Here is a 23,488-nt window from a genome sequence, read left to right on the forward strand (position 1 = left end):
CTTGCAGGTAAATCGTGACATTGTGTCTGGATTGAAATATGTGCAGCACACCTACCGGACAGGGGTGAAGGGTGAGTAAGACAAACCTCCCCCAAACACACCACCCCCCATGTGCACTCCCAGCCTTACACAGAGATTCTTCTGTCCCAGACAGAGCTCCCCCCAGCTCAAAAAGCCCCGTTCAAAGGCTCTCATTCTACACCGTGCCTTCCACAGACACAGTTATGTGCTATCGCTCATCACACAGGTTTCCATTATATGCAGAGCCTGTCCCCCCTCAGAATTCCCCATTCTGCATAGAGCTTTCTACAGACACCAGCAGAAACAGCCTATTCTGTGCTACCCCACAGAGCAACCAACCCTATACAGAGTTTTCTTCCTTTCGTATGCAGGCTGTCCCATGGGAGAGACTCATTCCACACATAGATTCTATATATAGACCTTTGCATCAAATCTCGCACTGTGTCTGCTCCCTGCCTCTGCCCTCTCCCCAACAGCCTGCCTCAGTTCCCGTGTGATCCGAATTCATGCACCCAGCTTTTCCTCTTCTTGTTTGCCTCCCTCCTGATGGGCTCTTCCCTGGTGGGTTGTTTCCTCCTAGTGGATAAAGCGACGTTCATGGTGGGCAGCTATGGGCCGCGGCCGGAGGAGTACGAATTCCTGACGCCTATTGAGGAAGCACCCAAAGGCATGCTGGCTCGGGGCACCTATCACAACAAGTCCTTCTTCACTGATGACGACAAGCACGACCATCTCACCTGGGAGTGGAATCTGTCCATTAAGAAGGAATGGACAGAATGAGCTCACTCTGTCCGCACTAGTCACCAGGAGTGCCACACCCAGGACCCACGCATCCTGCTGCCCTCTGCTGCCACTAAGGGAGTTCCAGAACCCTCTTAAGCCTTGTTCCTGCCACAGGAGATTCTGTTAAAAGCAGGTCTTTGTACAGACCCATGGACAACCTCTGTGTTTCCCTACTGCTACACTGAAAATAACACACCCAGAGTTGTTGTGACATGGGTTAAATTGGGATGAATCCCTCTATCTGCTTGTTCCTCTTGTACTCCAAATCAGATCTATGAAGTGCCTTTTTGAGAGAACACAATCATCTTGCCAGCTTTACATCTTTTATGGCAGGGCAAATTCCCCCTCTCTCCAGAATGATCCTCCACAGTTATTTCTGCCATGTGCTCATGCTAAATGGCTGATCCCATTATGGTCCTCTTATCCTGGTCTGGTGCCCAAATCATGTAGCCTGCCTCTAAAGGCAAAACCAATAAGGGAGACTCAATTAGCCATCATGACTTGTAAAGCCACCACTGTCCCAAGAATAAAGTCAGTTTCTGTCTTCACTGCTGAGTGAGGCTCTCATTCTTTTGTGGGGCTCATCCACTCACTCTGCCTTTCACACATGCCGAGCATTGTAATATTGTGTGGCTAAATAGCACTCAGGGATAGAGAAAGGTCTGAAAAAATCCCGAGTGTCTCATAAGGGATATAACCCTCATGATTCAGTATGTAAACCAGCCTAGCCCTGATGGTGTTTAAGGTGAAGTTTTCCTGTGGGAAAACTATTTCATAGATCCCTAAGGGTATGTCTACACTACCCCGCTAGTTCGAACTAGCGGGGTAATGTATGCATACCGCACTTGCTAATGAAGCCCGGGATTTGAATTTCCCGGGCTTCATTAGCATAAGCGGGGAGCCGCCATTTTTAAATCCCCGCTGCTTCGAACCCCGTGTAGCGCGGCTACACGGGGCTCGAACTAGGTAGTTCGGACTAGGGTGCCTATTCCGAACTACCGGTACACCTCGTTTCACGAGGAGTACCGGTAGTTCGGAATAGGACCCTAGTCCGAACTACCTAGTTCGAGCCCCGTGTAGCCGCGCTACACGGGGTTCGAAGCAGCGGGGATTTAAAAATGGCGGCTCCCCGCTTATGCTAATGAAGCCCGGGAAATTCAAATCCCGGGCTTCATTAGCAAGTGCGGTATGCATACATTACCCCGCTAGTTCGAACTAGCGGGGTAGTGTAGACATACCCAAATTTAGCTTCCTTCAAAGCCTCTTGTATGGGCCACGATTAGAGAAGATACCAGAGCAGGTGGCCCACTGGCAGGGCCGGACCGAGCCATTCCGGCACCCAGGGCAGACAGGTTAATTGTGCCCTGGGTTGGGGGAGGGTGCATGTGCGGCCCTGCCCCCGCGCCGGTGTGTGGGGGAGGGCACACGGAGCTGGAGGCGGCAGCAGGACGCACGTGCCCGGCTCGGCCCAGCTCGGCTACCGCCGCTGGTGTGCAGCCTGGGGCCACCCAGGGCGGACTGAGCCTGGCCGTGCAGGGCCCCACAGCCGTGGGGGGAAGGGCGCTGCTGGCTGGCGCTGTGGGGGTTAACGCGGCCCCTGCCCCGGGTGGCCGCTGGGAGCTGCTGCAGCCCGTGATCCGGGAGCCGGGCGCATGGCGCCTGATGGCAGCTGTAAGGTGCGCTGTGCGCCCCTTACAGCTGCCATCAGGCGCTCCCCATAGGTTGGTGCCCCAGGCAACTGCCCGGCTAGCCCATGCCTTAATCCGGCCCTGCCCACTGGTCTGATCCACTCTAACAGTTGTGTGTTCCTATGTTATGTGTCTACTTAATTTTAATGTGGCCTTCCTGGCATTTATAGGCATCTGCTCCTCATTTTCCATAACAGGGGCCAGCTGCCCCAGGAGTCATGCTGGGGTCAGATTGACTGGCCATCCTGCAGGGGGTACTTAGTGCACAGAGAAGGGAAATCGCTTCCCTGGCACAAGCAGGGGGCAGTCTCATATAGGATGGAATGAAAAAAACTGGGGAGGAGTGCCCAGAGCTGAGAAGAAAGGGGTGACTGGGGCTGCTCCCTAGGGCCAGCATGGGGTACCCTCGCCAGCCTGTGCCTTTCCAGAGCATGAAGCATGGGGATGTCTCCCCAGGAGAAGCAGGGGTCACTCTTGCTCTCTCCAAGTGATCTCTCAGTGCAGAGGTGTTGGAGACAAATTGTTCTGTATTAGCCCCATGGCCTGTGCAGAGCAGAGAGGCACCTGGACCCTGTCTTTCTGCCAGACTTTTATTTCCAAAGTTGAAGGTTTCACCAGTGCCAGGTGCTCAGTTTCCCACCCTGTTGGGAGAGCCACGCCTGACCAAGAAACCACTGACGTGTCACCTTTCCAGGCAGAGTCCAAAACAGAGTCCACGGTAAGGAGAAGAAACATCAGGGTAATGGACACCTCTGCCTTGTGGTGTGTCTTTTTCCCCCTCCTCATTTGGGACTGCCCTTCAGGATGTGCTGAGGAGACCCCCACGCCTCCTGGTAAGAAAGTAACCCTGTGGTCAGGCCAGTGGACAAATGGGGCATGTGAGAGAAATCGAAGGCTCTTTGAGGGTAAGAGAGCCACTGGGGTCAGCATGCACAGTGGATGAAGGGGTGTGAGCTGTGAGTCCCCTCAAAGAGGTCTGTCAGTCTGAATGCATGGAGGAGGCACTGCACTCAGAGGGCAAGAGATCTGTCATGCACAGAGGAAGGAAGGTGGGGTGCGTGTGTGTGGTAGGGGTGGAGGGGAATGGGGGTAGCACTGAGCTGCTCTCCATGCCTGATAAGATTCTGACATTTCCTCCTCATGCTCTCTCCAGAAGTCACTGGAGGCGCAAAGAAACCTGTGCTTTTGAAAGATACTGCAGCCACATCAGCTTTCATCAGTGCTGCTGAGGTGGCCGTCATTGGATTCTTCCAGGTCTGTTCAGATAATCTCTCAGCTCCCTGGTTATGTTACTATTGATTGCTTGCATTCCCCTGGGACTAGGGCCCTGTTGTGCAGGGTGCTATACAAACACAGAGTAAAGCCAGTTCCAACTCAAATAGAAAAGACAGACCTGGGCAGAAGGGACAGGCATATAACAAAGAAGCAGAGTGATCAGAAAGAAGGAGTAAACATCCTGTGAACTCCATAGTGGCAATGGGTTAATGGGGGGGCGAGGGGGGCAGAGTGGGGGGAGCTTATAGGAGCAGGAAATGGAAGGTGGGAAATACTGAGGTGGCAAAGAGGGAAGAATGGAGGGAATCATATGTCATAGAATTTAAGAAGGGACCACTACATAATGGAAGGCAGGGGGATTAAAATCTGCAGGACCCTTACTGTACTGATGAAATCCAATAAAGATAAGAGCAAAGTACTTCAGTTAAGAAGGAAAAATCAAGTTCTTTGGACTAGGGTCTGATCCTGCCAACTACAAAATGGGGAATAACTGTGTTGGTAGTGGTACTGCTGAGAAGGAGCTGGGGGCTAGGGAATATGAGTTGACAGTGTGATGCGGCTGCCAAAAAGGCTAATGTAATCGGGAGTGAATTAACAGGAGCTGTGCAGGTAAAGCACAGGATGTAATTGTCCTGTTCTACTTGGCACTGGTAAAGCTCCAGTGGGAATGCTGTGTCCAATTCTGGGCACCACAATTAAGAAGCATGTGAAAAAATTGGAAAGAGCCCAAAGGAGAGCACCCCCCCCCCAAAAAAAAAAGGTTTAGAAAATCTGACCTGTGAGGAAAGGTTGAAAAAAAACTGTGCATGTTTAGTTTTGAGAGAGAAAGACAGAGGTGACCTGATAAAAGTCCTCTGATATGTTAAGAGCTGGTATAAAGAGGATGCTGGTTTATTGTTCTCCATGCCCATGGTTGGTAGGAGATGAAGTAACAGACTTAATCTGCAGCAGGGAAGGCTTAGGTTAGATATTAGGAAACATTTTTACCTGTAAGTATAGTTAAGTGCTAGAATAGGCTTCCAAGGAAGGTCATAGAGTCCTCATCACTGGAGTATTTAAAACAGGCTGGACAAACACCTGTAAGAGATGGTCTAGATCAGTGTTTCCCAGTTTTATTTGGCCACGGAACCCTTTTGAACTAGAAAGAATTTTGCGGAACCCCTGAATGACTGCGCGGAACCTCTGACTGACTGTGCGCGCAGCGCTGAGTAGTGACATCATCGTCCCCATTCTCTGGATAAGCTGGGATTACCCAGGGACACTTACCGTGGCAAACACAAATGAAAATTGTTTTCAATAAAATTCATAAATGAATGAAAATTCCATTCCATTACAATAATTCAGGCTGTAATGGAATTTTTTCTCTGACCCCTATTTTCACTTCACAGAACCCAGGGGTTCCGCGGAACACCATTTGGGAAACTCTGGTCTAGATTTACTTGGTCCTGCCACAATGAAAGGGGCTGGACTTGATGATTTCTCGAAGCCCTTTCCAGCCTTACATATAAATATGATTCTATAACAGTGAAAGAAGAATGGAAGAGGATTGGAATGGAAATAGCTAGACAGACTATCCCTCATGCTCAGCTATGAGAAGAAGAAAAGAAGAATCCAAAATGCCTCTAAAGTTGCCTATTTCCAGGCATCTTCAGAGTAGTTAACCCATACTTATTGGATACTATTTAGTGGAAGTGTATGAAATATTCCTGTTAGGGGGAAACATAAAGATATTAAGTGCTGCCATCCCCAAAAATTCAAAAATCATAGTCAAGCCTCAAAAAATCATGAGATCATCTTAAAAATCACAGGGCTAAAAGTACATTCAAGTTCTTTTTATCCACCCTATAGTCTTTGAGCTTTTAGGGTTCACATTTCAAGTTGTTCTCTGCAACCATGAGAACTAGACATATTTTTTTAAAGGGAGCTGAGATCTCACATGATCACAGGACTGCAGACACTGGGGGTTTTGAGGAAAAACACCAAATATTGCACAGAGTTTGGACTAAGGGGGATTTAAAAATGGCGGCGCCCAGGAAGATGCAAATGAAGCCTGAGATATTTAAATCCCGGGCTTCATTTGCAACTTCGGTTGCCCTCATTTGCCTACCTAGCTCGAACTACCGAGCTAGTGTAGACCTACCCGAAGAAACTGATGGAGAGGAAGAGTATGGAGCAAAGGGGATTAGATTGCAGAACCTGTTTTTACACTCATACACCCACACTCACACTTCTGTACAATGAATGGTGTATATGGGGGAACAGAGAATAAATGAAGGAGAGTGACGGCACTCATTACTATGGAGGAGGAAATGGATGGTGCTAAAGGAGCCAGCCCCTCAACTTTCTCTCAGTGCCCATTCCGCAGTCAGGTTGTAGATTCAGATACACACTTTCAAGCCCTCCATCCTTCAGTTCCTTCTCTGATGCCCAACAGTCTCCCAGAACCCCACAGCTCATTTTTCCTGTACTGTACCTGGTATTCAGCACAGCTTCCCTGGCTCCTCCCCAATTCCCTCTCCCTGACACTCAGTCACTTCTTAACCCCCAGCTTTCTCCCTCCCCACAGTGATGTGCACCCAGACTGAAATAACTGTGCAAGATGTGAGTGGGGTGTGGGGAGGTGCATGGGGAACATATGCTGTGGTGGGGAGGCTCGAGCAGTGCATAGAAATGAAGCCTCCCTTGTCTTGGAGGTTTGAATGGCAAAGTGCTTGCACCAGTTCTAGGCTAAACGGCCACCAGATGTCACTGTTAGCCCCTCCAAATCTCAGCTGCTGCCAAAGCAGCTATCTGGCCAATGTCAAGAGGGAGAAGTCCCTGGGTGAGTAACTTAAGCTGCTTCTAATATTATTTTCTCTTTCTTTACGTCTCCTCCTTCCCTTTCGACTCCCTCTTATGTATTCTCTCCTTCTCTCTTGTTTTATCATGCCCTTTCTCTCTCTTCTTGTCCATCTCTCCTTTCCTCCATGTCTGTCTTCCTTCTTCTTTTCAACTGTTTCTTCCACTCCTTCAGGAATTAGAGAGACCAGAAGTTTCAAACTTCCACGTTGTGGCAGAAAATATCCAGGAGGTGCAGTTTGGACTCAGCACCAACCCCGAGGTGCTGTCTCATTATAACATCACAAGCAATACCATCTCCATCTTTCGCCTGGTACGTCTGCCTCATGCTTCTGCCCGTATTGTTCAGGGCACTGATAGTAGTTTTGCAGTGGTGAGATCCCAAATTGTCCCCCCTTCATCCCTGCCTGGGTATCAGAGAACACATTCAGGGTGGTATAGACAACAGTTTCTGCTACCATGGAGAAGGAGAGGGACTGAGGCTCCCATTCATTTCTGCATTTTGTGTAGGATCCTGTAACTGTTCAAGGGGTGAACTAAAACCCTGTGGAAAAATCTTCAAAGCTGATTGACTAGTGTTGAGACACTTTCATTCAGGAACAGTTTGTAGACACATCCAGGAATTTGGGTTTGATTCACAGCTCCTTCACTGTGTGGTATTGGGCAAATCACATGTCTCTCTGTGCTGCTGTTTCCCTATCTATAAAATGCAGATAAGAGTTATCTAGCTAGGGGCAAGGGACTGTGTCTACACTTGCCCATTTCCCACCATTACTAATCCCAGTGCAGTTCCTTCAATGGCAGAAGATCCAGTAAAATAAGGCACCGGCATTTTTACTATTGTATTGTCTGCCCTGGCCAGAACAAGTGTAGAAGAAGCCATGGAAGTAACAGTGCAACAGTGTCAGCCACAGGTGACTTCTGTTCCCTAGAGCTCCCACTGTTTCTATCACTGGAGGAGCTCACCTGGTGTTCATGGTGGTGGAAAAATGAGAAAAGGTTGGCGTACACAAGGGCAGGGAGGCTTGATACATTGGGAATTGTTTGTACAGTGTTTTGAATGTACATGTTTATTGGTGTTGAGTCTAGATGTTGTCTTGGTGCCCGATAAATATCTAAGACAGACAATGTTATTGTGTACACGTTGTTTAGTGCCCTGAGGCTCTCTGGTAAAGCATGTCCTGATCTGAGGCATCGTTAGAAAGGCATTGATTGCAGGGTTCCCTGATGTCCATGTACATCCGCTCTGCAGGTATACAGGGGCCTACAACAGTGGGCAGTTTTTCTTATTCAGGTATACCCATGGCATGTGGGAGTTTCCCTCATGCCCTTGAAGTCCTTGATGTAGGCACAAGACAGCCAAGTGGCTGGGGGAAGAGCAAAGTATATTTGGATCAGGCAGGAGAGTGGGTCAGAGCACAGTTTGCTCTGGCGATTCTGGGCTGCCATAATAGCCCATAGACAGGTTTTTCAGCATATAAAATTAGAGATGCCCCAGGGACTATTCCAGTCCCCTGCTGGCCTCAGAATTAAAGAGGTGCAAAGATGCCGTAAAGTCCCCTTTGTGTTCTCTGCCTGCTTTAATCATATCCTGAGCTTAGTTCAGGTGCTTTATTAATACTCTAGTCATACAATGTAGCTAGATCTCTCTCCCTTCTGTGCAAAAGAGAATGAGTTAGTATCATGCAAGATCTGTTTACACTGGATTTACTGTCAGCAAGTGCTACAAATTGAAATAACACTTATCTCTACTATGGGTTGATACTCATAATCATTTTCTTCCAATGACATTTAAAGTTCTTTTGTTTTAGCAATGAGTGGGGAAATCAAGGATAATTAAGATGGGAAGCTGTTTGATAGAGGAAATTGCATGACATTTGAAACAATTCACATTAAATAAAATCTTCCCAATTCATGCTTCTTCCACTTTTGCAAGTGAAACATAATTTAATGAAGAAAAAAAGCAGATTGAACACTCAAACCAGAATTAATTTTGACCAGCAATTTGCTTGTAAGATTTCTCCTCACAAAAATAAGCTTAAATTAATTAGATTTTTTTTTCAGAATAAGTGTGTAGGAGTGGAATCTGATTTTTTTAAAAGCAACTGGAACAGTAACTTGGAATAAAATATTCATCTGAGGGCTGGAAAGACAGGCAGACAATCCAAAAAGACAGTCATTAATCAAAGACCATAAAACAATGTTCCTTTATTTTTCATAGCACGGAAACACCATAAAGGGTACAAAACTTAAACCACAGTGACTATACTCCTGGGCCAGCGCCTCAGCTGGTATAAATTGGTGTTGCTCTGTTGAAGCCAATAGAGCTATGTTGATCGGTGCCAGCTGAGGGCCTGGCTTGCTCAATGGAAAAAGGACATAATTAATTGAGGTAATTATATCTTATGTAGGCGGGGCGTGACAGAGCCATTTGGGTCTGAGATAAACCATTAAATACAGACTTTTTTTGTAGCGATGCAGCCTTTGCATAATCCAAGAGTATATCTGAATATGATTTCTCAAAAATGAGAATCAATAGGTTGCAACCCAAAACTCTCTGAAGTAAATGGGAGCCTTTGCCTTCGCTTTGATAGACTTTGGATTAGCCCCAAGGGTCTGTTTGCATTTTATTTGCATTGCACTAATGAGACTCCACTGACTTCAGTGCCCTTATCCTTGATTTACATTGGTGTAATAGAAAGAAGTATCATGCCCTTTGATTTCAGGAGCTTACGGGAGCATAGCAACACACTGGGTCATAGGCTATGTCTCCACTTGCACTTGATCAACAAAACGTTTGTCATTCACGGGGGCTTAAAAAAGCCTATCCTCATAAAGGACAAAGTTTTGACATGTCAAGTGAAAGTGTGAACGCTGCTTTGCCTGCAGGAGTACTCTCCTGTGAGCAAAGTGAACCCCCCTGGTGAGAGTGGAAGTATTTTCTTGACAAAAGTGCCAACAAACATTGTTCTCACATGCTGACATTTAGCGACAGGCCTTGTCACTAAAAGCGATGTAGAATCAGACATACCCAAAGACACAGTGACAGTGACCAGGGCATGGAAAAAAGGGTTACATGCCTGCACACCGAAAAACTAACATACGCATTAAGAGGGTGAGGTGAGCCGACATCTTTAATAAAATATGAGACATGGATGTGGATACCAGTTGCATGAGCCTAGCATAGCATGTTTGGAAAAAGCAATTAAATTCCAAAGGAATCAGCTATACTCTACTATTCAATCGCTCCACAGTCCAATTTATTGATTTAATCTGGAATGTAAATGCACGTGTAGCTGTTATACTTTGGGGGTCAGTGGTTTGATGTTTTCCTTTTCTCCCTGTTTGCTGGGAAGACAGCTAAAGAAACTCTCAATAAAACCGCTTCCAGATAGTGATGAAAGGGAGGGAAATAGGGAGGGGAGGGATTGTTCCCTTGCTATAAACGGTCTTTGCAAGGTCTGATTTTCTCTCAGCTGTATTGGAAAAATTCCTCTCTTTATTGGAGAGATTTCCTGTTTGCACAATGTTTCCAGGAAATGCACACAGGCCTGTGCCTGTGTTTATTACTTTTAGTAATAATGAATTAAGCAGATGATCTTTTTTAAAGGAGAAGTTGAAAGCAATGAAGGGAGTTGGATTTATTTAATGTCTCCCCAGAACCTCCAGAGAGATTGTTAGCTAATCCCCCTGGCTCCGGTGGAGTATGAGTTGACAAAACAGGGTTGTCAGGCACCTTAGTGTTTCCTACTGTTCCATGACTTTGTCCTGTTCTGGGGAGCTTGAGCAAAAGACTGGGAGAAAGAGCAAGATGGTAAGAGCAGCACAAAGGCAGATTGGTAGGCCCATGATTCCAAAGAGAGTTTCAAGTGGTGAAAGTTGTGTGTGTGAAGGCATCCGCAAGTGTCTAGGTACACTGGAGTATTTGTGTGTGCCTGCCCATGGGCAGGGAAGGGGTACTGAATGGAGAACAGCCGTGATTTTTGGCTTCTTTGCATCACTGTAGGTGGATAACAAACGTCAAGATCTGGAAATCACTGATGGCAAAGAAATCGATGTTACCAAGATGAGCCGTTTCATTAAGATCAATGAGCTGCGACTGGTGACAGAGTACAACCCTGTGGTAACTAGGAAATCTCATAATACCCCCGGCCCTACCTAGCCTTCCCTTATGCTTTGTCTGGTTTGCTGGTTTTTCAGTTATTCAGACTTTGGAGGATGATAGGGTCAGTAAGGGTACGTCTACACTGCATCCCTAGTTCGGACTAGTGTAGACGTACCCTAACTGTTGTTGGGCAGAGTACAGTGCAGCAAGGAGCCATGTGCACAGTTCTACCATTACCTCTCATTCCTGACAGGCAATGACCCCCTCTGGTCATTGGAGCAAAGGGATCACCATACTGAATCAGACCTGTAGTCCCCCTTCACCACTATATTATCACCGAAAGTGGACAATAGCAGCTGCTTCAGAGACGGCTCAAGAAACCTGGTAGATGATTTTCCACTGGGAATTTTTTTCCTATCTCTGATCAATTAGTAGATGGCTTAAGCTCTGACACATGATTCTATCCCTTATCAAATGTCCACATACAATCTAACTTAGCTGTGGATGTTCTCATTTTCCATATAAATGTCCTAAGCTACTGGCTTCAAAGGTATCCTGTGGCAGTGAGTTCTACTGGCTAATTATGTATTATTTGAGTCCTGCCCTCCGTCTTACAGCTCGGCAGATGTACTTCAGTCTGGACCTGCAGCATTATTCCTTTGATTCAATCCCTCGCCCTTCTTCCTGCCTCCCACCCCTCAAACTACTTAGCCCATCCATCTCAAATCTGACTTGGAGTGCCCATGTTTCCTTCCTTAGGCCACGGCACAGCTCAGTGGTGCATCATATTTGTGCCCTGGTGGGCCTTCTGCCAGCCCAGTCCTGGGACTCACCCAGCTCTGCCTTCTTGTAGTTAACTATTTATTCTAGGCTCTCAAATATATCAGAAAACTAATTTATTTTAAGTATATTCTAGGCCCAAATAATATGAGGCCACCTGGATCAAAGCGAGCCCTGCAGAATTGCCTACCTTCCATTCTTTGGGCCCTCACAATGTCAGCAGACACCTGCCCTCTTCAGTGCCACATCACCTCCTGCTTTCCCAGTCCTGTCTCTTCCCTCAGGGACTTCCAAAACCTCTCACTCTTGACCTGCAGCCCCCACCATTTCAGCCCTCACTTTTCGCACCCTCCAGGCTGCATCATGCACAGGTGTTATGGGGTGGACAAAAGACCGCTGGAAATTAGGCTAAGAAGGCGAAGCTCCTGGTATGTAGGCCCTCCCACACTACCTGAGACCTGGTGCTCCCAGGTGTAACAGAAATGCACTCCCTGACCCTCTCCGTATTAATTAGCTCACTCTTTCCTCCTCTTCACAGAAGTACTGGCAGAGCATTTACACAGGCTGCCTCTGCGGTCTGGAGTGGCACATGGGGAGGCTGCAGGTCAGAGACAGGCTCGCCAAACTTCTGTTTGGTTTGAGGGAGCGGCTATGGCACTTCAGGAAATGGATGGGAGGAAAAGTCAGATGACAATTTGCCCACAAACTGGAGACTGTGCAAAAATACTATTGGCAGTGCCAACCCAGGGTGTCTTCACAGAGGCCCAGTGTGTGCTGCCTACTTGCTCCCTTCCTTTGGGGGGAGGGTGTTCAAACCATTTCTTCCTGAAGAACTGCGGATAGAGAATTAACTCTCTGCACTCTCAGCTGTCCTGCTCACACAGTGGTGAGCCAAGAGAGTTTCTATTTTAGGGCATATCCCCAACACTGAAAGCTAATTTTAAAACAAGGAAACAAGTACCAGAGAAGCCTTCCTGGTTAACTCCATGAACTCCCCAAGTCCCTGACTCCTAGCCCTTCCAAACTTCAGTCCCTTGCAACCCCTCCTTCCCTATGATCCCAGTTACTTGGGCACCCCAAGAGCTAGCCTATTGGGCTGGCTTTCCAATTCCTGATCTTGCCCCTCTGGACTTCAGCTTGCTGTCCCCAGACTGTCTCTCTGCCCTCTCCCTGAACATCTCCTCTTTCCCACAAGCCTCAGCCCCAGGGTCCCCAGATCCCTGGCTTGGGGGTCCCCCAAGCTATGACTTTGGGAGCCTCCAGGGACCAAACTTCAGCTCCTCCAGCCTTTGACTTTGAACTGAGAACCTGGCAGGGCTGTGATTTGTAGAGCGAGTTCAGCTGTGCCGTTGAGATTTGGGACTCCAATCATGCAGCAATTTACTATTCCTAATCGTGGTGTCTCTGTGCCTGCTGGTGGCACATTTGTCTTTGTCAGACTGCAATAGGTCTGTTCAGCAGTCCGGTCCAGATTCACCTCCTCCTCTTCACCGACAAGAGCTCCCAGGAGCATACAGAGCGAATGCACAGATACCGGGAAGCAGCGGAACTCTTCCGAGGACAGGTGAGTTCCAAAGGAGGAGAGGCGAGGCCACAAAAGAGGATTATTTAAGAGGGAAGAACAGTGACTTTCCCCAGGAAGAAGTCACCCTATGTGTCCAGCAATGTTCCCTCTAACCTTCCCCTCCATGTGCAGATTTTTCAATCCATGTGTGAAATAATTTATGTGCACCCAGACAAACAAAACACCTAGCTGTGGGTACCCTACCAATCAACTAAGTGGCATTTGAATTACTCCTGAGCAGCTGCACAAGTGCCCAGGTTACAGGGAACAGTGATGCTGTCGCAGGGTGCCCCCACCCCGTACTGCTCGGCCCTGGGGTCGGACCGTACACTTCCAGGCCCGGAGGCCTAGTCCAAGGTCAAAGCAGGCCCTGGTGCCTAGTCCATGCTCTGGGTGGATGGGGTAGGGGGATCCAGGCCCTCCTTCTCCACTGGTCCCCAACCCAGGGCCCTATTAGTGGTGGGTGGTTCCCACCACTGTCTCAGCAGGGAGTTCACCCCAAAACACACCAAGCCCACCAGGGTGTTTCCTGCCCCTTGCCCTAGGTTGCTTCCTACCCCAGCCCCGTGGTCGATGGAGACCCCACCTGTAGACGCTGGGCTGGTGGCAGGTCCAGCATCTGGGGCAGCAGCGACGGGGTTGTCCACCACAGCAGGGCGGGCTGCCCCCCAGGGTTGGTGTTGCAGTCGTGCTTGGCCCAGGAATGGTAGCGGCAATGGTGGCAGTCCCGGCAGCTCTTGCTCCGGCGGCAGGTCCAGCTGTGGCTCTGAAGGCTGGGCAGGAGCTCCTCCCTCCCCGGAGGCCAGCCCTAACTGAGCTGTTTCCCTGGCCTTTATACCTGGCCTGCAGTTGGAGCATGCCCAGCGCTGCTGCAGGGGCGGGACCAGCACAGCCCAGCAGGCCAGCTGGCTCCCCCCTTGGCCAGTGCGGGGCTGGACCGCCCCATCACAGATGCCCAGAGTGGAATGAGGCCAGGTGAGCGGAGAAGAGAAGTAGTGGAAGAAGCAAGTGGCAGTAGGTGACAGTCCAAGAGAAAGGGAACCGATCTGCTCACCCTTCTCCAGTCCATGATCTTCTAGGGAAGGTGCCCAATACACCTTGCCTCTCTAACATCTGCCCTGTGGTTCCAGCTGCATATTATGCGCCTCTTGCTGGCATGTTTTGTTGTGGGAATGAAAAACAGCTGCTGCCTTTCATCCCAGCAATGGCCACATTCCAGTGGAGTAACAAGTGAGCTCTGGGTATGCAGCTTTTGGTTGCTGAAAAGTCTTGTCAAAATGGCCAAATAGCAGTTATGCCACATTGTTTTTTCAGCTCATATCACTCTTGCCTGTTGCCAGGTAATAAAGACCTGTGAATTTGCTATTTGAAGGGATTTGCAGGTGGATCCCCTGAGAGCGCTGAACAGATTTCTCATGGTGGAGGATGCCATAGACAGATTTCTCCTCTCTCCCCATGGCCAGCTACCCTCCTGGTGGCAGAAAAGCACTCCCCAAACAACCTACCTTCCTGAGGTTGGTTCTTAGCCTGCAGTTGGGCTGGATAGGAGTGCATGATATGGAACTGGTTAGGAGGCAGACCTGACAGCAGTAGGGAGTCTTGGGCATGGCAGACAAGTTGGGGGAAGAAACCAACACTGAGGAAGAGGTTGAGCTGAAACCCTTTGGAAGGGTTTTCTGTGGGAGGGTCTGAAAGCTGAAAAGAATTGGGGCTACCAAGAGCACAGCCACCAGGAGAGAGCTGTTACCTCTTTCCTCAATTATATGATGTTTCTTCATATGCAGCTCCGAATGGCATAGCCATAACACCGATCCCTGGAACAAACCCTTAGACATCTCTTCTATTTCAGCACTGCTGTTTACCATCATTAGCCTTGAGTAGGGCCCTGCAGCCAGTTTTCTATTCATGTGACATGCCCAGCTCCAAGCTAATGTGAAGTCTGACTTGGAAAGTGAATTCACAAGGCATTTTTCCAAATGTTGTCCTGAGATCCAGAGAGTTTAGAGAGCCAAGTCCTGATGTCCTCACTCAGTTTTTAGTAGCCTCATTAGGCAGGACTCCCATCAGAGTCAATGAGCATTTGCCTGAGTGAAAACAAAGGGAAGATTTCAGGATCTGACCTATTATTTATTGTTGTTATGATTTTATTTTATTTATGCAGTGCCAGAGTTGTACACTAGGGCTTCATGGCAAAGAGCTAGATGGTGACCTGGCCAACATGCCCCCACAAAGGAAGGACTAGGAAGGAGCAAAAACCATTGATTGCATCCCTACTGGGCTACCTGGGCTTGGGGTCTGACATAAAGGAGTAAACAGGGCATCTTGCCTGCCTACTTTCTTCCCAGAGTGGATTAACAGGGAGTGGTGGGTTGAAAGAAGCATGAGCAGAGCTTTGGTTCCGCCTCTGACCAGCTGGCCAGAGAAGCTGAGTCAGCATGGGTGAAGAGGGTGTGTGTAAGTGATTTACTATTGCTACAGGCCAGCAGTAAATTACAAGCCCTGAGTAGCAAGCAGGGAGTAGGGAAGGAACTGTGGCTTGGAGGAGTGTCTGAACTCACAACAGGTCCCTAAGGCAGGAGATGGAACAGAGGAAAAAACAACCAGAGAAACAAAATCAACCTCAGCAGAACACAGACCAAACCAAGTTTAAGTAGAGCATGACTGGCTGTTCTATCTGAAAGCTTCAGGAGTGCAGAAGCTTTGGCTATGTCAGCTGGGAAGCTGCTCCAGACATATGGGGTGGAACAAAAAATGGCAGAAAATGAAAATGAGCAAAGAATTCAGGTGACTTTAAATCAGTGAATCTCAAACTGTAATAATCCACTGCTGCCGACTGAACCCACCAGGTAAGGAAGAAACAAGAGGCTGCATTCCGTTGCTGATGCCCAGACAGTCTAGGAAGAAGACCCTGCTACTAACCAGACTGACTGGAGAAGGAGGAGAAGACGACCCCGGTGCTGACTGGACCTATCAGAGGATGAAGAGGACACCGCTGACTGGAAGAAAAGAAGCCACTCATCCATCACTGCTAGCATGTATCATCTCCAATGCAAGGACCTTTCTTGTTCAATTCAGAGGAAATTCAGGCTTCAGCTGGGGACCCATTTAGTGATTGGCTGGGATCCTCCAGTAGAGAGGGCCTGAAGTACCCCAAGCCCAATGGAGACATTCTGAGGCAGCATCTTGAATTGCTTTCAGCTGATACGACGTAGCTGCCAGGTTATTGTTACGGTACATATATATATATATATAGTTTTAGAGTGGAATCTGAAGATTGTGCTGGAAGAGGAAATCAGATGTTCAATCAGTGGTAAGTCACAGAGAAAAGAGAGGAGGTGTGTTACTTATCCACAAATTTTGAAAAGCACGTCTGAGTGGTGACAGAGAGCAGATGAGGATCAAAACATATCCACTATATGAGCTTCAACAGTGATTTTACTATTGCCACTACATGTCAACCCTATGTCAGTTTGGAGAAGCACTGCCAAAACACCATATAGTGCCAGATTTTTCAGGTGTCTTGGAGGAGAATGGTTTTGTATCTATGGGAGGTGAATACAATGTGCCATTTACAGCTGGAGAACCACTTGTGAAATTCATAAAGAAATATTAGTTGGATGCAGATGTTCTCAAGAAGATGATAGGGAGCAAGAAAGGATAACCTCACTTCAAGGGAGAAGCTTGGAGTATGGTGCAAAAATGACGGCATAGCTATTGTCATAACATTCCTTCTGGCATGTGCATGGATCAGAATATGGACCTGGGGCAAGAGATCTTGCTGGTTAACCTTGTGCAATTTCTTGGATGACAACAAAGGCTCCAATGTACTTTGTTTCCGAGGCAGGCTACACTGTATGGGTATGCCTACACTCCAGCGCTAATTCGAACTAACTTAGTTCGAATTAGTTAATTCGAACTAAGCTAATTCGAACTAACGCGTCTAGAACTAAAAACTAGTTCGAATTAGCGTTTTGCTAATTCGAACTAGCATGTCCACATTAAGTGGACCCTGAACAGGGCTTAAGGATGGCTGGAAGCAGTGCCGGCAGGGCATCAGAGGAGGACTTAGAGCGTGGAGATGCTGTCTCAGGCTAGCCGAGGGCTGTGCTTAAGGGGTCCCGACCCCCACCCCGGACAGACAGTTCTCCGGGGTGCCCCACTTGAAAACCAGTCCTGGCTTGGAGTGCCCGGGGTACCCACACTGGGCACATCACACCACTCGGCCATCAGCCCGGCTGCACTTGCCGCAGGCTGCCATCTGGAGAGAGGGGGCAATTGGGGGGCTGCAGGAGAGCTTCCACACTCAGAAGCCCACAGTCCTCCCCATCGGGGGCTCGTACCCCATTCCTCCCTCACCTCCTTCCACTTACCCCTCCCTAGCCCCCCTTCCTGATGTACAAAATAAAGGACAATTGTGTTCAAAAATAGAATCTCTCTTTATTGAACAAAACTTGGAGAGACTGGGAAAAGGAGGTGGAAGAGGGGAAGAGAGAGGGTGGGAGAGGGGAGGGCAACTACAATGATGAGGGGTTTGGAACAGGTCCCATATGAAGAGAGGCTAAAGAGACTGGGACTTTTCAGATTAGAAAAGAGGAGACTGAGGGGGGATATGATAGAGGTCTATAAAAGCACGAGTGGGGTGGAGAGGGTGCATACAGAAAAGTTCTTCAATAGTTCCCATAATAGAAGGACTAGAGGACACCAAAGGAAAGGAATGGGTAGCAGGCTTCAAACTAATAACAGAAAGTTGTTCTTCACAAAGCAAATAGTCAACCTGTGGAACTCCTTGCTGCAGGAGGCTGTGAAGGCTGGAACTAGAACAGAGTTTAAAGAGAAGTGAGATCAATTCATGGAGGTTGGGTCCATGGAGTGGTATTAGCCAGGGGGTAGGAGTGGTGTCCCTGCCCGAAGTTTGTGGAAGGCTGGAGAGGGATGGCACGAGAAAATGGCTTGGTTGCTGTCTTTGGTCCATCCCCTCCAGGGTCCCTAGGGTTGGCTGCTGTGGGCAGACAGGCTACTGGGCTACATGGACCTTTGGTCTGACCCAGTACAGCCATTCTAAGCTCAGGGGTCAGGGTCGGGGATCTCAGTGGACTACCTTGATTTTCATGCAAACCTGCTCCTGGCTGGCCAGGCTGGCAGCTCTCCTGCCCTAGATGGCCGCTTTCCTGTGCCTAGTGCGGAAGTCATGGACGAGGTCCACAATGTCTGCACTAGACCAGGCGGGTGCCCGCCTCTTGCGGTCCCGGGCAAGCTTCTGGGAGCCGCCAGCCTGGTCCCAGGAAGAGGGGGAGGGCTGGGGAGCATCAGGTGGCTGGCTCGAGCCGTGCCAATTGCAGGGTCTGCTGGCTGGGTGCTGGCAGGCTTGCACCTGGCACGGGCACCGTAGCTAGCCTGTGCCCCTTTAAGGGGTCCAGGAGGGGGGCATACGAGTTTCCCTGGTGTTGGCCAGAGTGGCCACCAGGGAAAGCTGGGGGGGGCTAGCCTCCCACTAGTTTGAATTAAGGGGATACACAGCCCTTAATTCAAACTAGTAAGTTCAAACTAGGCTTAGTCCTCGTGGAATGAGGTTTACCTAGTTCGAACTAAGCGCTCCGCTAGTTCGAATTAAGTTCGAACTAGCGGAGCGCTAGTGTAGCGCCTATCAAAGTTAGTTCGAACTAATGTTTGTTAGTTCGAATTAACTTTGTAGTGTAGACATATCCTTCGTTTATAAGGTGCCACAGGACTTCACATTATTTATGCAGTTTCAAACTAAAATGGCTACCTCTCTGATACTTGTTCTGAAAAAGCGGACACATTTCTTGGACACGGCAGAGCTTTTCTGAGATACCTCTGGTATCCCAGAAAAGCTCTGCAGTGTAGACATAGCCTCAGAATCATAAAATATGTTCCCATCAGGTAGCTGAAATTCAGTCAAACACTGAAGAAAAGGACTGCCCTCTTTTGCTATTTTCTTTCTTTGGAACAAAGACCAGCAAAAGCAGAGTAGATGTCTACCCTTGAAGTATCATACACCAATAATCTCCATCTTCCTCAGCTATGTAATTGATGCACTTCTGCATTTAATACCAGACTTCAAAATATAGATATCCAGCTCATCTGGAGACACTGCATAAAGATAGCCAGAGGTTCAACAGCATGCTTGAAAACTGAAGCATGCTGCTACTTGACAGCACAACGCTTAATAGGAGAATGGTCTTTCAGTTTTAGATGATTCTAACAACTCATTTTCCCAGCAGCAATATCAAAGTTGGATGTCTTGAAGAAGCACTTGAACAAGAGTGAAGATAACTTTTAGGGACTTCTACCAAGATAGATTTTTATGGACACAGAGTGATCTTTTAAACGGATGCCTTGTGAAAATGCTGAAGAATTTTTCCCCCGAGGATCACTTGTTGAAAAATGCAAGGACATTTTCAGAGCTAGCCTCACACTGGATCTGTCAGAGGCCATAGTAACAGGTTTGGCTTGATGCCTGGCTTTCTGTAATTTCTGAAAAGAACTGTGATGAATTATTGGATAATTTAACAACATATGAGTTTGAGGTTATTGACAACTTCACTGGGCCAGTAAGCAGACCACATTACTGTGTGACAGAATACTGGAGGGAACTGCTGAAGAAGCTATGTGAATCTAACAGACTGCCTCATTTTAAACAATTTGTCATTTTACTTTGCTTCCTCCATTCAAATGCTGCTTTTGAAAGGGGTTCCAGTATGGTTACATTAATGAGAACTCAGCATTGTCATTCCACAGAGATAGAGATGTAAGGAGTTAAGTGTAAAAGACATATTCTTTGTGTGCAATATAAATTGGTATCATTTGAGCACATATGTCTGTAGTTATTGCATAAGTGTGTGGAAACACACTGCACGCGATTGCAAAATAGCTTCTTTTGATTCACAGAGCGAGAAAACAATCTTAGAAATACATTTTATGATCATAATAAATAATAATAATTACAATGTGTCAGTTATGCTGCAGCACTGAAGAAAACATAGCCATTACATATTTTGGCCATTTGTGTACATAGTGATAACTTCTGCCATACATAAGCAGGTTTGATGGTTGAGAGGTCTTCAGGGAATGGAAGCATAACAATACATGAGTTATATACTATAACTAACCAGCACAGCATTAATTTTTAGTTTATGATTGACTATATAGCTGATATAGACTGGTATTGACTTCAATGGAGCTTGTTAATTTACACTAGCTGAGGGTTTGGCCCACAATTAGGAATTAGTTTTTGAGTGACAATTTGAGCAAAAAATGCTCTTTTCAGGAGTAGTCCAGCTTGAATGCTCAAATGTCTATAGAAAGCAAACATGAAACCACCAAGGATAAGGGGGATTTATTACTAGGGCTCTGCACAAATACAAAATTTGTATCTGCATCTGCAAAAATGATTTGCGGATATTCACATGCACGTCCCTGGTTGCAGATACCCATGGATATAAAACAGACATCTGCAAATGTGCAGGGTTTTAGATACTACATTTGTATCTGAATCCACAAAAATGGGCAGTGGATATCCACATCCACCTCCAAAGATGCAGATACCTGTGGATATAAAGTGGCTCTCTGCAAACCTACAGGGCTCTATTTATTACATGTATAATAAACGTGGTCTCCAACTGTTCCATAAATCTGGTATAAAGAATAGACTGTACGCTGCTCCAGGTTTGGCTGGACATTGTAGTGCTGTTCTCCATGCAGGGCTGGATAAAGAGACAAGATGGTTGTTGTTTCTGTGGCAACTGCATTCTCTGCCAGGCTGACAGCCTTTGAGAGGCCAGCAGGATTCCAGTAGCACTCTCAACCCTCGAAAAGCAGGAGTGTGGCTATAGAGATCTAGCATCTACAGACAGTTCATTACAGTAGTATCTCTGGGTATGTCTACACTTTCCCCCTAGTTCAGACTAGGGAGGCAAATGAAGCATACCGAAGTTTCTAATGAAGCACGGGATTTAAATATCCTGCGCTTGATTAGCATATTCGCGGCCAGCGCCATTTTAAAATGCCGGTAGCCCAAATTAACTCGCCGCGTGTAGACGCAGTAGTCTGATCCAAAACCCTTCCCTCGAATTAACTCTTACTCCTCATTGCACGAGGAGTATTTAAATCCCGCGCTTCATTAGCAATTTCGGTATGCTTCATTTGCCTTCCTAGTCCAAACTAGGGGGCAAGTGTAGACGTACCATTTGTGTGAGCATGTGTGTCCATTCTCCTTCAGGATCTCTAGTTTGCTTTCTCTCCGATGCAGATTCTTTTTATCCTGGTGGACAGCAATGTGAAGGGCAATGGACGTGTGATGTCGTTCTTCAACCTGAAGAAGTCCCAGCTGCCAGCTCTGGCTATATTCCATACCCCAGATGAGAAGCAGGATGTGCTGCCCCTGGATGAGGTCTCAGTGGAGCATGTACGGGACTTCTGCAATGGCTTCTTAGAGCGAAAGCAAATGGTGAGTGGCTAGTACAGGCAATCCCCGGGTTACGTACAAGATAGGGACTGTAGGTTTGTTCTTAAGTTGAATTTGTATGTAAGTCGGAACTGGTACATATTGTAGGGGAAACTCTAGCCAAACATTTCTCCAGAGCTCAGTTTTATTCTCCCACACCTCTCTTCCCTCAGTCCTTTATTCTCAAGCTGAGGTGTCTGCTGAGAAAAGCCGCTCCGCGTCTCCCTGGTCTGCTGGGGAGGGGCGATAGCTTCGCGTCTCCCTGGTCTGCTGGGGGGAAGCAGCTAGTGCGGGGTTGCCTCACCCCGTTTGTAAGTAGGGATCCGATGTAAGTCAGATCCATGTAACCTGGGGACTGCCTGTATGTGGGAGAGCATTACTGCTCACATGTTTCTGAGCAGGACAGTCTGAGTTCTCTGAAACTTTCTCGCCTCTGTCATTTCTTCCATCACTCTTGGGCATCAGGTCTCAGGAATTGTACAGCAGACTGGGTTTGGAGAGCCCCTGTCTTCCCCAACTTTTACCTTATAGCCCAAGAGCAAGAAGGTGTCATGTTCCCTCCATGACTTCAGGACTAGTCTCATTTAAGGAAGCCATTTCCCTTCCTGAGAGCAGTCCTTGGTGAGATGGAGAGTAAGGGCTGCATCAAGATGCAGGGATCAGTAGCAGAAGTGAATGTGTTTGGGCCCTGAATATAGCTTTATGGGGGCCCAGGAGACAGAGGGTGGTTTTAGATTGGAAATTCACCAAAAACCTTTCAGATAAAAGTATTCAAAATTGGGTCAAATCTGCCTGAGCTGGATCACCACCCTGCTGTGAAGGGAGGGGATTAACCTTCATTTTCGTTCAGTCTAAAGTGTCTATTGCTTTTATGATGGCTTAACTTGCTGCACTAAGAACCACAGAGCCTATGGCACGTGATGCCCCCTGAAAGTAACTGTGGGCTACTAAAATGGGATGGGGGTAATTAGGCAACACAGGCTGCTGAAGCAAGAATTTAAATATTATTCTCCCTTTGGGTACATCTACACAGCAACATTATTTTGAAATAACTTAGTCCGCATCTACACAGCAGGCAGTTATTTTGAAATAATGTCGAAATACTGTCAAGCTGGAGGACTTCTTCCTCCGACTCCTGTAACCCTCATTGTACAAGGGGTAAGGGAAGTTGGAGGAAGAGTGCTCTATTTCGCAATAAGTGGTGTGTACAGTAGATGCCTCCAATTTTGAAATAAGCTATTTACAAATAAACTACACAATTGACATAACTCAATTTGCATAGCTTATTTTGAATTAAGCCTGGCTGTGCAGATGCACTCTTTATCTCTTTGATGAAAACCATGATGGTATCAATGCAGCTTGCTTGCCCCTCCTGTATTTTAGAAAGAAGATCCCAGCCCAGAGGAGAAGACGGAGCTCTGACTCCCCTCTGAGTCACCTGATAGAACACCATGGAAAACTGTGCTCAGTGCCCCTGCACTCAGTGTAAGAAGCATTCACTGTGTCCCAACATCTCTGGAGGCCCTGGGACAATGAGAATACGAGGCCAAGTCAACCATGATCAACCTTTCTCCATTCCATTTACATAGTTGCTCTTTCTCCTTTTTAGGTATCTCTGTCTACTTCTCACTTGCCAGGTCAGCCCCCTCTCATCGTAATGCTCCAGGAGCCATGGCACTGTACTGCATTGGTCCTTCTGGGCTCCCACTGTCAGTTGCCATAGGTAGCACAAGGGGCAATATGATGAAACTGCAGTGTCAAAAACATGCTTTGCAGTTTATGCAGAGATGGGCATGTCTGTTTTCCTGATGACTCTGTCTCAGCCCCCTTAATTGGTACCCTGTTGAGATTCCCTTATATCCAGTGCTTTTTTTTGTTAAAAAAAAAAAAAAAAAAGTGCCGGTACTCCAGGGGAAAAGTTGTTGAGCTCTGACTGGAGGTACCGGTACTGCGTCTGGAGGTGCTTGTAC

The 23,488-nt window shown here is 47.5% G+C and overlaps 2 protein-coding genes across 4 annotated transcripts in view; both read left to right on the forward strand.

The window, feature by feature from the left end:
- The window catches only part of ARHGDIB (Rho GDP dissociation inhibitor beta), a 10,524-nt gene extending 9,172 nt beyond the window's left edge, over positions 1 to 1,352 (forward strand). For both annotated transcript variants that reach the window (XM_006125876.5, XM_006125877.5), the window contains exons 5-6: positions 8 to 71; positions 602 to 1,352. In XM_006125876.5, the coding sequence (XP_006125938.2) occupies positions 8 to 71; positions 602 to 801 (264 nt within the window). In that variant the 3' untranslated portion in view covers positions 802 to 1,352. The remainder of the gene's footprint in view (positions 1 to 7; positions 72 to 601) is intronic.
- Positions 1,353 to 2,047: 695 nt separating this feature from the next.
- On the forward strand, positions 2,048 to 23,165 carry ERP27 (endoplasmic reticulum protein 27). 2 transcript variants are annotated; one of them, XM_006125920.4, is made up of 7 exons: positions 2,048 to 3,325; positions 3,646 to 3,746; positions 6,781 to 6,918; positions 10,612 to 10,728; positions 12,929 to 13,054; positions 21,324 to 21,521; positions 22,902 to 23,165. In XM_006125920.4, exons 1-7 carry the CDS (start codon positions 3,031 to 3,033, stop codon positions 22,938 to 22,940), a joined length of 1,014 nt encoding a protein of 337 aa, XP_006125982.3. In that variant the 5' UTR covers positions 2,048 to 3,030; the 3' UTR covers positions 22,941 to 23,165. The 2 variants fall into 2 exon arrangements, with proteins under 2 accessions (XP_006125982.3, XP_089636732.1); XM_089780606.1 differs by lacking the exon at positions 2,048 to 3,325 and having other exon boundaries at positions 3,581 to 6,588.
- Positions 23,166 to 23,488: the final 323 nt, after the last annotated feature.

Source organism: Pelodiscus sinensis, chromosome 1, assembly GCF_052426305.1.
Source record: "Pelodiscus sinensis isolate ZL-2025 chromosome 1, ASM5242630v1, whole genome shotgun sequence".
NCBI lineage: Eukaryota > Metazoa > Chordata > Testudines > Trionychidae > Pelodiscus > Pelodiscus sinensis.

Excerpts from the sequence above, each read along its gene's own strand:
- ERP27 (XM_006125920.4), top strand. The coding sequence starts at position 3,031 with ATGGCCTGTGCAGAGCAGAGAGGCACCTGGACCCTGTCTTTCTGCCAG. Across the intron at positions 13,055-21,323 it reads CGGAACTCTTCCGAGGACAG|ATTCTTTTTATCCTGGTGGA; the intron begins GTGAGTTCCAAA and ends TCTCCGATGCAG. Across the intron at positions 21,522-22,901 it reads TCTTAGAGCGAAAGCAAATG|AAAGAAGATCCCAGCCCAGA; the intron begins GTGAGTGGCTAG and ends CCTGTATTTTAG.